Genomic DNA, 11,521 nt, shown 5'->3' with positions numbered 1-11,521 from the left:
CCCTTGGTCATCAGCACAGGCTGCTCCACACTGGCAACCAGTTCTGAGAAACAACACAACTGAGAAAAGCCAAAATCTGTATTTCTCAAGCACTCCTTACACTACCGAACAAGCCTCAGAATAAATCTGGAGGGCAGAGACTTAACACTTCACCAGCTCCGCCTCTTGGCTTTTGCTGCGGGTGCCTCGGGCAATTAGTGATTTCTGTTTGTGCTGTGACCAGCAGAGAGCCGCGGTGCTCCCTCCTGGGGACACGCTCCCTGGAGCCGGCCCTTCTCACGGGAAGCTGCTGCAAACTAATGACTTTACCCACAGACCAAACAAGCAGTTAGCAAAGAGCAAAGAGATTTTAAATAGTAAAACATTACGGCTTATAAAAGCCCCAGGCCAAACTGATTGGAATCTGCCTGCCTGAAGTAATACCCTCCTGGCAAAGCCATACAGATATTCCCTTGTTTTGGGGAAAGGGAAAACACCAAGAGGCTGACAGAGATCTCAGAGCTGCTGATAACAAGCTTTCTGGCTTTATCTTAACATTACCAATAAAAATCAAATGGCTGGCTGAGGAAATCTTGCAGAAGGATTATCTTTGACACTCAGGAAGCCAAAACCACAGACTGTAGGGACAGATTATAATAATTGCAAGCAAGGAGATAAAAGGGGACGTGTCCCTAACAAGCACAACTTCTTCCTGTCCCCTTGAGGAGGAGATTGTGCAGGTGCTACCTGACTCTGCTTTGGGAAGAAACAGGTGTAAGAACAGGTTGCTACTGACCATCAGATTATATTTCACCTTGGGTTGGAACCTCTCATCCCTGCAGATAAAATTTAATTTTTATTTATTTATTTTATAAGTTTTAATTCATTTTGCAATGCTCACTAGAAGGAAAAACCCAGCTTTTGTCACTGTCTGTTTGCTAATTCAATGCTAATTACCTCCTGCTCAGGCTAACACGATGACACTTTTTTTCAGTCTTTAAAAATAAAAATTAAAAAAAAAAAAAAGCATGGAGGTGTTTTTATAATTGCAGTTTATTTCAGCATATTTATCCTCATGGGAACCTCCGGATTTCACAGTCTGCTAGTCTGGAACAAGCTTGCTGCAAAATAAACTGCCTCATAGAGACATTCTTTATTAGGTATCTATCACTAACCTCATCCAATAATTCTTTGTGGGAGCTGCAATGAAGTGAGAAACAATGTTTCATAAACCCATCAGTACCCAGGCAGCTTTAGTGCCTCTGAAGCAGTAATAGCTTGGCCATCCCAGTCAGCCTCTAATCAAATTAGAGCAGCCTGTGCAGGCCTGTAAATCTCACCTGGAGCAGCACTACCCTCTAAAGATAAGTCGGTGGTGTAGCTCTCATCTGGAACTTACCATTTTAATGGAGCCATTCAGGGGGCTCGGGACAGAAATACTTCTCTACCAACAGTCTGTGCTGCTTGAGATGTCCTGGGAAGAAGGATTTTTTAAACTTTTCATCATCAGAAATCAGACCATTTCCTTTTGCAGTACCTTGGGGAGGCCAATGAAAACACTGCTCTGACACCTTCCCCCAGACTCCCACTCTCCTCAGCACTTTTCTAGGGTGGCACATATTGAACCTGCTAAAACGCTTAAACTGTCACAGCTTTTGGCACAGACTTACCCTGGGCAATGTTCCCATGGCCAAGAATCACAGCACAGTCCTCCCTGGGGATCATGCCTTGCTGGTCTCTCCAGAAAGGCTCCTTTTCCCACACACAGATTTTCACACTTTTCATTGTCTCCCATCCATTTTCCTCCCCACTGTTTTTCACCCAACGGAGCTGAGTAAAAAGGAGCATTGAGAAGCCACTGAAGAAATGAAGTGGTGACAGTAGGAAGCACTGAGGTTCCTAGTGGGAACATGAGCAATGCTGATACATTTCTACTGTTCTGGGCTGAGCCTGCTCTCCCCACTTGGAGACCAGAACACAAAAAAGGCTGAACTGTTAAAACCCTCCCCTGCAAACCACGGGGTGGGATGGATCTCCCAAGGCAAACAGGCAGAGAAAAATGGGTCTCAGCTGGGTTTTCTCAGTTCCTCTGTGCTTCCCAGTGTGCCCTGCCAAGGACAGTCCATGGCTGCTGTCCCCAGGGTGTCCTACCCGGGTACAGGTCCTCCACTACAGCCGTGGTTCCTTCAGGATTGCACCCCTGGGCACAGAGTGACAGGAAACCTGTGCTGGGGAAACACCTCAGCAGGGCAGCTGAGCTTATTCTCACAAGCAGAAATCAATCACTGGAGCAAAACAGGTGGGGACAGTCATATCTTTGTACACAGTTTTCAGAAAACACATTAAAAATTTATTTTAAATATATTATAAAAGGAAGTCCATTCAACTTTAAAAACACTAGGCATTCTATCAATGATTCCCAATTTATGAAAGCTACTACATTAAAGTGCTACAAGTCCTTTACCACCCCCAGATATTAGGCTGTTGGTCCTAATACACACAAAATAAATACACACTGATTCAAGAGGCACCATCCAGTTTTACAGAGAAAATGCATGCAGTACAAGGTACAGACAAACTTAGACCTAATCACCGAGTTCCTAGAGAATGCATTTTGAAACCAATTCCCTTCTCCACCCTAGAGGCTAAAGCTATTTGTTGCTGTTATCGTAAGGGCTAAGGTTTCAGGCTGTTAGCTTGATCAGTTTTTATCTTGTTTTGTGGTTGAAGTTCACATTTGTTTGCTCACTACCCGGGATTAAGACTTTTCTCCTTGAGTTGAACTAGTATATTTAAAACCACATAGATCCAGTGGCTTTATATAAAACTCCCAGATCACTCAGAACTGCTGGAATCATTGAAGCCTTTTGGGTCATACAGAAGCAGCAAGAAAGCTCAAATGCAGTCAGCTAAGGAGTGTACTCAGCTAGCAGAGGCAGAGTCAAAAACAGACAAAGGCTTTTCATTAGGTTTTCCATGATCTATCATTGCCTAGTTCCATACAGATTCTCCAAGCTAAAGCATGGCACTACAAAGTAGAAACCAGAACAGGAGGTGAGCTTATTTTGGTTACACTTCAAATTTATAATGTGAATAAATCAATCTGACTGGTTAATGAGGAATATGAAATAAATTGACAAAGTCTGTGTTGAATGCTGATGGCAATTTCAGATCTCATTTCCCATTCTCCACCCACTGCATCTCTCTCCACTTGAACCAGGTGAGGATTTGCAGCTTGTTTTAAAATCTGGACTCAACACTCATCAGGTCAGAAAACAAAGCACTTAAAGGTGAATCCTACAGAAGCTGGGAAATGGCAGCACACAGACTTTCCTTGCTTAAGATCAAGCAACAGGCCGTGGCAGCTGGGGAGCAGGACCCAGTGCTCCTGACTCACAGGCCAGCTCCCCTTTGCTGTGAATCCTGTGAAACCACCCAGTGAAACCACCCAGTGAATCCAGGATCCCCAGCAGCTGGAAGTGCATGTGGGATGCAAGGCACACGTGCATCACTTGGGCTGTTTCACACCTGGCTTTACCAGGGCTCTTCTGACTGCAAGCATGACAGGCTGACTGCCAGAGGCTGGCTGTTCTCTCCAATCAATTCAAGTCCCTGTATGTATCTTGAAAGACGATTTAGAATAAAATCTTCTTCCTTTTCACCTGGCAGTTCCATGATTTCCCAATCTATTAGGAGATGTCTCCCCTGGGGGGTGTGAGCCAGCAGAGCTGCTGTCACAGCCCTGCAGCAGCCCCAGAGCACTGTGCTCCTGCAATGCTGGTGCTGCCTGTTTGACTCTCAGCTCACTGATCTGGCTGCAGCAGGGAGAAGGAAAGTTTGCTGACTGGAACACTCTAGCAGTAAAGGAAAGCAAAGCCCTGTGCACAGACTGCTGTAAAACCAACCACAAGAAAAGTCAGACTGAGAAATCGCTTTCTTGCTACTTCTGTATTAGAGATTTTAATGCACTCTTGAAAAAGTTTCCCAGTGATGGAAGCCACCAACTTCTTCTGAAAGACACTTCTGCTACAGATTTGATATGCTTTTGGGACTATTTGTGATTTGCATACTTAGAAAATAAAATGCAGGATCCTGCATGCCAGTGAAATCATGAGCCTTGACCGGGAGGTGAAACATCCAGCAGCTAACCAGCACATCCTCCAGTACAGCTTCAGCTGTTCCAGCACACCCAGAGGAAGCTGCCAACCCTTCCAAGGAGTCTTCCTATTAGGAGTGACAAACCTCCCCAGAGTCATTAACAATATCGATTCAACACAGGGAACCCAAGAGCTTCTGAATTACTGTTGTTCACGCTAATTTTGCACTGAAAATCAGACATAATTTTGCACAGAAAATCAGACAAAAAAAAAAAAAAAAAAAAAAAAAAAAAAGACAAACCCACACACGAACACTGCAGGAGTCAAGCTTTCTTTCTCTTACATCCTTACCCCCCAACCCTTTCCCCTCTCCTCTCTTGTCCAGCAAGGCACTAGGGAATGGTTCAAGTTTAAGCATTTGCTGTACATTTACATTTAAAAAGGCACATCTTTATTTTAATGATGCTGTATTCCCCTTTCAGGAAGGCTCACGTTCTTCTATTGTGGTTTGAAAAACAAAATTAATTTTCCTAGGTATGAGAAAAGACACCTTGCACACATGAGAGCCCCAAACCTATTTACTGTCTGCAGGCCTTAGAGATTAGCACCAGTATAGATCAACAACAGCTTCAAGAGCAAATCAAAGTATTTTTATGCAACATAACACACACCCTGTTGTCTGGGATTCTGATACTTAAAAGCAGCAACACTTATGCAGCCACAAAGAGAGGAGTGTTTCAATACTTTTGGGGGAAAAATATGAAAACATGTATTTGGCATTAGATAATCACCAGTATTTAATCTCCAGTCTTGACTTGCATGCAGATGTGAAGATTTGATTATGTATTCATGCTTTAGTGATCTTGCTTACAAATAACCAAAAGTAATTGGAATAATTAACCAGATTGCCCAGCAAAGGCTCAGTTAAAGATGCAGATGATAAAATACAGCTTATATTTCTCAATCAGTGGATGGCTGGTTATATTAAGTCTTTGCATTAGTCAACAAAGCCTCTAGGGTACTGAAGAGTATAACTAATGCAAATAATTAATAGCTCAAAGCCCACTGAGCTAGCCAGAAGTGTACAGAATTTGTGAGGCTCTTACCACACTCAGATCCCAAACCTTCAGAAAAGAGATCAACCACATTGAGATGGACATGGTACAACCACTGACACTAAATCTCTGGTTTCTGTGTACTGGTGGTGGGTTGTCAAACAGGAATTGCCTCAACTATTGCCTAAAATGTTGGTGCAAGCTGCTAAGAGCTGACCTTTCTCTCCAAATCAAGATTACCAAGTGGTAAAAGACCTGTTCATTGCTGCAGCTCTCTCTGAAGCAAGAATCCAGTGAGCCAAGCGAGGGCTTCCTTCACAAGGTGAGCCCAAGTACAAAGCAAGCCATGCAGTTTAGAAACAGAAGCTAATCCTCTCATTAGAAAACTTAAGACACACAAAGCTGCAACCTGCAAGCAGAACAACCTACAGTCCATTTATAGAATATGCTGATTCTGTCCCAGCTACAAAAAACTAGCACTGTTCATGGACAAACAGCTTCTTGTTCCACAGGCATTAAAACATTCATAAAGACATCTAGTCAGGCCATCTAGTGGCTCCACAGTCAGCACTACTTGGCTAATGAGAGCATTAATAACTTAAGGAAAGCAGCAGTCAGACACAAAGCGCTGGAAGGTGACTCTGTCTCCCACAGAAATGCAAAGAGATCCTGATGACAGACATACTGAAAACAAGATGTCAACTCTGCTTGATGCTGGTCTCACATCCATCCAATACTGCTGCAGAACTGTCACAAGGGAAGTCTAGGGCTATTCTTTCTTTCTTCACTCCCAAAATCTTACACGTCAACATTTGGGAAGCCTGGTCCCAGCTGCAATGCAGTGCCCATGTTTCCTGTTCTCCATGACTGCATGGAGCAGCTAAGTTGGCAGAAAAGGTCAGACATGGCCTCAGCTGTGTGAATGAGAGAGGTGGAAATGATTCTGAGCCTCCTCCTCAATACATCAGACTGGAGAGTTTAGGGGGCAGACAGCTGTGTCCTTGTTTGCTCCCAGCTGCCGGGCACAGCACTACACGGCCTCCAACACATCTGAAACATGGGACACAACCCTACAAGTGGCAATAAAAGGGCTTCTTGCTTCTGGAGCTCTGCAGAGGGAGCCTCCTGCTTGTTTTGGGACAGCAGGGAAGCATCTCCTCGCCTTCACATGAAAGACATCCCAGAGCAGAGCTTGCCTGCCCCTCTGAGGAGGGACAATGTACTAACCATGCTAACCAAGCATCCCACAGGGGTCCCATCCCCACCACCCAGCGCTGGCTGCAACACCCCTGCATGGGCAGCCAGACAAACCAAGGAGCTGGGCAACTCCTGCCAAAGGAATCCTGTTTACTAATTTACACAGCATCTGTTCACTGATTCACTGCATCATCATTCACAGCTTACACCAGAAAATGCCACTGCTCCCTTCAGTACAAGACTAAGTCAGGGGAACTAGTAAAAGTGTTTTTGCAGCAACTTCATTTTAAACCAGATTTTTTTTAAAATACTTGCTTCAGATAGACTTGAACCAGTGGTCCTCCATTCATTTTTTAGTGTCGGTACATTCCAGCTCCTGGGGTGAGACAAGCCTGGTTCACTGTCTGGCAGATCCCACAGCCCAACCAGAAGGGGGAACACCTTGCACTGCTCACTCACTGCACAAGGGAGAGGGTACCAGGAAAATGGGTCCATCAGTCCCAAATCTGTGCCAAAGTAAACAGATTTCCAGTCACAGTAAACTGTACAGTGCTGTGGGTGCTGGGAAATGAGGAGAGAATAATAGCACATTTCCACAAGGCTAGAACACCACTGACCACAAGACTCAAGAAATTACAGACTGATGAACAAATGGATAAAGACCAATGGCTAATCTCAGCCCTGACTTAATTATCCTGAATTAATCTGCTCACACCAACTGCAAATTAACTTAGCCTTCAAACCTCTAAAGGAAGAATGGAAATTGTCTTCACACAGTAGATTTAACTCTGAGAAATCCCGGAGATGTCTGTGCTAAAAAGGTTGTAAGAGGCAAATTTGGAACCTGATATCCAAAGGCTCTTAGCATAAAGTCTTCACCTGTAAGAACTGTGATTATTTAAAAACCTTCTGCTAATCTTTCACCTTGAAGATTCAACAGCGAGTGACAAACTGACTGCAAAGTGAATGGACCAGAAACCCAGATTCCTCATGGCTAATAACAACAGCCATATTCCCAACACTTGGCTGCACTTCCACTAGAGCTCATTCCTTAATCAGAGCTATGATTTGGAAAGTAATAATACTCAACCTGTTCGAAATATATTTGGTTCAGAGCAAAAAAATACTCATTTCATTTTACAATAATGGACTTTTTTTTTTTTCCGATTGGAGGCTTCAATCTTGTCTTCAATATTTTACTTACAGGGAGTTTGGAAGACAAAGCACCTATGTGGGAACGCTTCAGTGGGTGGTATAGCAGCTACAAAAAGTCCTGCAGGGTCCTGCATAACAAAATCATTTAACACCAGACCCAAGTAGGAAATAAAACAAAACAAAAAAGGCAAAAAAAAAAAAAAGCGCCATTTGAAACACATTCAGACTCCTCTAAAAACAGAGTTTCTATTCAGTCTCAGCACAGAAGTGGCTCTGGCAAAGCCTTTAAAATTCCACCATCCCTAGAAGAGAAGGATGCAGCATCTTCACAATAAAGACTGGCCTGCTAGTTAACCTTCTCCTGAGATTCTCCCTTTTACCTTCATTAAGTGTTTAAAAAAAAAGTATTAAAAAAATTTTTTTGTCACCCTCCCCAGTAAAAACTATAATTGTAAAATATAGATATATTTTCTCTCAGTCTTTTAAAGATCAAGGTTTCTGTTAAATCTTTCCAAGATGGTTGAGTTTGTGTGTTCAAATATCCACTGCTGTGTTGGAGATGAAGGATTGCAGCTGTTCATAAAGATCTTTCGATCACTCTCACTGCAGTCCATACAGCTGCTGCTGACTGGGTGGTAGAGGGTCTTGTCCTGGAGGAGAGAAATGTGATGTGAGGTTGCTTAAGTGGAAAAGAAAAGTTGTTTTCAAACCAACAGAAAGAAATTCTAAACACCAAGGTGAGCTATTATGTTGCTTGGGTGTATCTGAAGTTGTTCCACACTCAACTGGTTGACAAATGTGTGTGTTCATTCCCACCCCTTCCAACAGAACTCAGCCCAATCCTCCCACCTGCATTGGGACTCTCTAAATCTTCCCAGGGGCTCTCCAGGCTGGGATCCTGCTGCATCCCTCCCGGGCACTGTGCCAGCAGATTGCAAGGACTAGGACAGGGCACTTAGACAAGAATTTACTTACCTGTGGCTCACAATAGCATTTCTTAGTAGAAGGATGAATAAATCCTTATCTGCCTTTGGCAGGACATTCCAGTGCTCAGAACAAACCAATTCTCAGAACCTCTCTTTGCAAACACAAGGGTGTTGCATCACCTCCCTGTCAGCTGTGGGGACACTGCACAGAGTGTCCTCTGCTCAGGAGCCCTGGGGTCCTCACCTTTCTAACCACTGGAACAAGGGAGTCACCTCTTTTTAATCAATGGTACAGTGACAACAGGGCATCTGCAGATTCTCTTATTAGGGCTACATGAAGAGAAGGAATAAAACTCGAGTGGTGACATTTTCAGGAAACGTAAGTGCCTCAGGCAATTTGACACCTTAGATGAGAATACACCCACACACACAGACTCACTTTTCTGTATCTCCAGAGCTGGTTCCCCTTCATTCCATGGCAGTCATAGAGGGTCACAGGGCTGCTGTGGGAAATGGCATCAAAACAAAACTTCTTGGTATGCTGAGGATCCCCTGGACGGATGTCCTCTCTCCAGCTGAAGGTGAATACCTGTCAGGACAAACAGGACCCTCATGATGGCTGGCACTGGGCAGAATGCTGTTCCCTGTGCCCTCAGGGTGGGGATGGCTTCAAGGAAAGGACAGTATCTTCCAGAAGAAAAAGTCCTGCCTCTGGGGACAGGGACTGCTGACGAGGACCCTCTGCAGCAGCTGTCACACAGCGTGTGAAACAAGATTGTGCTGCTGCAGCCAGCCATGCTGGTCAGCCTGGGTACTAGAGCAGCCCTGGATGTCTCTGCAATGCAGACATACATCAAGAATTAAGTGAGCAGCTGACCAATTACAGCCCTTCCCAGCCAGCAAAAAAGCCGGAGAGCTCCAGCAGCTTGGAGTTAACACTGGCAGAGAACACTGGAGTCTGCACAGGCAGCTGCAGTCACCTTGAGAAACTGTCCCACACTCTGGGGACAACAGAGCAGAGCCACAGCCTCCCACCCCGCCCGCAGGGGTGCAGGAAGGGCAAACCCGGGTGTTGCTTCCTGATGTTCCCTTTCCCTGACCCTGCAATGAACTCTCAGCACTCTCAGGTGAAATGAAGGAGGGACTCTACAGAGCAGAGGAAGAGTTTTAACTCCAGTAGCTGAGCACAGCCTATGCTGGCAATGCAGTGCCCTGCTGGAAGGGCAGCATGAGCCCATGTGGCTCTGCAGGGCTGCCAGCCAGCACACCTTCCCTTCAGTCCCTAAGGAAAAGGCTGTTCTGGAGGCTCACTTGGAGTCAGCTGGAGGAATAGTTCTCCTCAGAGATCTCTCATGGGGCAGTCAGAAGGGTAAGCAATGATCAGGGTGCTGCTATTTGAAGCAGTGTGGCCAAAAACTTTTGCACAAAGAAACTACTTTGTTCTTGGCTGTCTTTTAAATCCCTCTTGAGAGAGAAATTACCACAATCATTTAGGCTCAACGCTACTCAGAAGTTCACACTGCATTCTCTTCCTAAACATAAGCCAAAACTAATTTTCAAGATCCTCCTGACACAACAGAGGCTTAGTTTTGGACTGTGCCTGAGTAAATTGGTTTTGTTTCTATTTTTCACGCATCAAATTGATATGCAACAACCCTCTGTCTCCTACTACAGAAGCCATTCCCTGAAGAGTTATGCATAGCTCTGTAACAGAGGCATTGTTTTCTTGATCCTTTCTCAGCTCAGCTGCTACAGTTTAGACAAACTAATATTTTCCTCCCTTCTGTTACAATAAAGCTGTCGTTTCTGGCACCTCATATGTTGAGAGGGTGAATGTATAACCTGGCTGGTTTCATCTCTCCAGCATTGGTTGGGTGTTTATAATGCATTTGCCTCCTGTCAGGAGGATGATAGTGAACAGTTATTGAATGCTTCTGCGGGTTCATTAATATGCATGATGCTCCTCTATCACTTCTTTCAGCACAACCTTTGAAGTTAATATTCACTTTGTTACATATTACAGCTGCCTTGTTACTGGTTTATTGTTTTGGCACACTGGTTTTTTTTGTCATTTCTTTTGTTCACTCTGAGAACTTCAAAGCAGAGGTAAAAGCTCTGCAGAGCCTGCCACGCTCCAGATCCCCCTGTGTCACAAACACAAGCCACATCCTGTACCAAAATACAATCAGCATGTGAGCCTTGGGGTGCACCTGACAGCTCTAAATGGCATTCATTCAACACTGGTCCTTGGAACCTTCAACACTGGTCCTTGGAACCTCTCCCTCCCCAGATTTAGGGGCTGATGATTTATCTGATTGTTACCTGCACGTTGTTCCACGCTGCCTCTCCTCTGTCCTTCACGCAGCTTTCCAGCCTCAGTGGGGATCCCAGGGCTCCGTGCTTAGTGTCCACACACAGTCCAGTTCCCACATTGCGTATCTGAAACAGTGAATTAGGCACTGAATCTCCTGCTCCTACCAGGAAAGAAGGCTCAAATTGTCTCAAATTGCAGCTGTATTTGTATGAAGTTAGTTTTTAGGATTCCTCTCTCAACTGTGAGTTTGAGGGGGCCGGTAACAGCCAGAAGAAAGCACAGAACTCAGCACAGGACTCAGCTGTACCTCCAGCACACAGCAAAACCCAGCAGTGAAGGATTGTAGAGCCCACTGTGGACTGGGTTGCCTGGTGGTACCACTTTTCACAGGTCTACACTTTGTACATGCTCCCTTAAGTCTGTGCCAGTGTGAATATGCTACAGCAAAAGTATAATGAATGCTGCTCTTCTGGATTCTTAAGTACTTTAGATTTGTGAGTTACTCTTGTGCTGTAGCAAATTCAACATGAATCTTTTGTTGAATTGTTCAACTTAAGCTACAGATGAAGTGCTGTTAAACCATTGGGCTTAAACTGTAGGCTGAGTTCAGAGCTAAGTTTAGTAAGGGGGTCTACTCTGAACCTTGTGACTCTATGGGAGGATCTCCCTTATTCTTTTTTATCCTTACCCTTTTCCATCCCCAGTCTTCACACAGGTAATTTTTGGTTGATCTCAATTTTAGATTGATTGATTTAAATTTTAGTTTGCTTTTTCTCTGTGTGCTTTAACCCTCCAGAA

The 11,521-nt window shown here is 44.5% G+C and overlaps 1 protein-coding gene across 1 annotated transcript in view; it reads right to left on the bottom strand.

Moving 5' to 3' along the window:
- Nucleotides 1–2,306: 2,306 nt before the first annotated feature.
- GALNT10 (polypeptide N-acetylgalactosaminyltransferase 10) overlaps nt 2,307–11,521 on the bottom strand; it is an 85,530-nt gene continuing 76,315 nt past the window's right edge. Inside the window, exons 10-12 of the mRNA XM_063413178.1 lie at nt 10,732–10,848; nt 8,849–8,998; nt 2,307–8,133 (exon numbers count right to left, since the gene is read on the bottom strand). Coding sequence (XP_063269248.1) covers nt 7,966–8,133; nt 8,849–8,998; nt 10,732–10,848 — 435 coding nt within the window. The 3' untranslated portion in view covers nt 2,307–7,965. The remainder of the gene's footprint in view (nt 8,134–8,848; nt 8,999–10,731; nt 10,849–11,521) is intronic.

Source organism: Prinia subflava, chromosome 16 (genome assembly GCF_021018805.1).
Source record: "Prinia subflava isolate CZ2003 ecotype Zambia chromosome 16, Cam_Psub_1.2, whole genome shotgun sequence".
In the NCBI taxonomy this organism is placed as follows: domain Eukaryota; kingdom Metazoa; phylum Chordata; class Aves; order Passeriformes; family Cisticolidae; genus Prinia; species Prinia subflava.
The sequence above is the reverse complement of the archived record's forward strand: the minus strand, read 5'-3'. Positions and strand labels throughout refer to the sequence as shown.